The sequence below is a fragment of the Ursus maritimus genome, unplaced genomic scaffold (genome assembly GCF_017311325.1).
Source record: "Ursus maritimus isolate PB19 unplaced genomic scaffold, ASM1731132v1 scaffold_17, whole genome shotgun sequence".
Lineage (NCBI taxonomy): Eukaryota > Metazoa > Chordata > Mammalia > Carnivora > Ursidae > Ursus > Ursus maritimus.
The window spans coordinates 59296974-59299082 of NW_024424119.1; the positions used below are offsets into that span (position 1 = coordinate 59296974).

Here is a 2109-nt window from a genome sequence, read left to right on the forward strand (position 1 = left end):
GCTCGTGGGAAAAGGCGACAGCTGCAAGGCTCGACGCCCCGCCCGCCAACAAAGCGCCAGCCTCGGAATCAGAGCAGCCCATTGTCACCAGGGCCGCCTCCTGGGGCACTGGGGCTGCACCTCAGGGACCTGGCCCCGCCTCCAGGACACCCAATACCTGCTCCCGCGGGTTAGGCAGGCGGGCATCTTCACCTGCACCCAGGGGAGGGGGAGGAAGATACCCCGTTTGGAAGGAATTCGACCCCATTCCCGAGAAGGGATTAATCCAGTCACTCCCTCCCCATCTCACCAGACCGGTGTAAATTAAGCCCCTCACTGGGGCGAGGACCTGGTGTGACTTGGAACCCCACCTTCTGGAAGTGGGGAACTAATTCTCCCCTCCAACTTTTAGGGGAAGAGAGGAATTAATCACCACTGGATTCCTCGATGTAAAGTGGAGAGAGATAAGCCTTCCTTCTCCACGTCCCTCTTCACCCTTGCAAGGTTTCCAAACTTGAACTCGGCAAAGTGAAAGTCCCACCAGTCAGGGCTGGGTGTTCGCACACCCGCACCACCCCGGTCCCCCGGCCAAACTGTCTGCGAGCCGGGATCGGGGCAGCAAGCAGGCGTGGGAAGGAGACCCTCTCGGTCCGCGCCCCTCGCCCGGCCCTTCGCCAATTCTCCTGAATGGGGAGAAGGCCGGTCCGCCCCACTGCCCACCACGCCCGGCAGCCCGGCCGCGCCGCACAGCTCTGTAAAAGCAACGCGACACCCCGGACCCTACACTCCGTGCCCCAACATCCGCCCCCAGCGCGGGCCAGAGGCGAGGAAAAAGATAAATGGCCCCCAAAGCAACAGGAAACCAAAACCGACTCGATTCAAATCGAAAAGTAGTAGGCAGATCGCCCGCCTGCCCCGGCGGCAAGCCCCACGCGTGGCTGACGAAGGACGAGCCCAGGGCTGGGCCTCCGGGGGCCCCGGGGGCCCCTAGCGCCCCATGCCCGGCTTCAAACCCGGCTACAGGCGCGGGCGGCGTGAGTCCATCCCGGGCGGGCAGGCGGCGCGGGGGAGGGTCGGTCCCTCTCCCCGGACCCCGGGTCGCCCGCTCCCAGCCTCCGGGGCGCGCGCTCAGGGCACCGCCAAAGTTTCCGAAGGGCGCGGAAAGTTGCGGGCTCGCGGGCGGGCGCCTACCTCGTGCGGCGAGCGCGGGCAGCAGCGCCAGGCAGAGCAGGGGCGCCAGGAGCGGCGGCATGCCTGCCCGCCGGCTGCCCGCTGCGCCCGGTGGCGGCCTCTTGCGCCGGGACAGCGGGGCTCCGGCGCACAAGCGCGCGCCGGACGGTCCCACGAGCGGTGGAGGCGGCCCGCGGCTGCTCTCTGCTTCTTGGTGGGCGGACGGCGCTGGGCCCTCGCGGCCTCCGGGCCCGGCTCGGCGCCCCAGCTCGTTCCTCCGCTGCGCTCGCGCCCGCGCCCCGCGCCCCTGCGCTCCCTCCCGCGGCCGAGGCACTAGTGAGGCGCAGGCCGCCGTGAGCTCCGCCCCCGCCCGCCGGCCCCGCCCCTCGGGCCCGCCCCGCCGATCCCTCCGCACCCCTTGCCCTCGCTGGCCTCGGCCCAGCGCGCACCGCGACCGCCCTGCGTCTCCTCCGGCCGGGCGCGCATCCGGAGCCCGGGTCCCCCGGGGTTGAGGGCCGTGGCGAGGCGAAGGTGCGTTGAGGGCCGGCCCTAGGGACTACTTCTTGTTCGAAAGTTTTCAGCGGCAAAAAGTTTGGTTCAGGACTGCGGAAGGATCCGGCTCTGACTGTCGCCTTACTGAACGACAATTGGCAAAGATTTGCATCTCAATAGCGGAGTAGGCGCGGGCGGAGTGGGGACAGGCGAGACTGAGGGGACCTTGCGCGGTGGGGAGCTGAACGCGAGGAGGTGGGGAGGGGCGGCCGAGGCCGTTTAGGGGTCCCTAGGACCGGGGCGGCAGCCCAGAGAGAAGTGTCCTTGACAGCCGTAGGTAAGCCTGAACCAGGGTCTCTACTCCCAGGAGCCCTGAGGTCTCAGTCGTAAGCCTCCAGGAGACAGGACAGACGCCCTGGCTCTGACGGCGGGGCACTCGACCCCGAGGGATGGTGGCGCCAGGGCTAC

At 68.8% G+C, this 2109-nt stretch overlaps 1 protein-coding gene across 1 annotated transcript in view; it reads right to left on the reverse strand.

The window, feature by feature from the left end:
- The window catches only part of NOTCH1 (notch receptor 1), a 50215-nt gene extending 48869 nt beyond the window's left edge, over positions 1 to 1346 (reverse strand). The window contains exon 1 of the mRNA XM_040632210.1: positions 1171 to 1346. Within this exon, the coding sequence (XP_040488144.1) occupies positions 1171 to 1231 (61 nt within the window). The 5' untranslated portion in view covers positions 1232 to 1346. The remainder of the gene's footprint in view (positions 1 to 1170) is intronic.
- Positions 1347 to 2109: the final 763 nt, after the last annotated feature.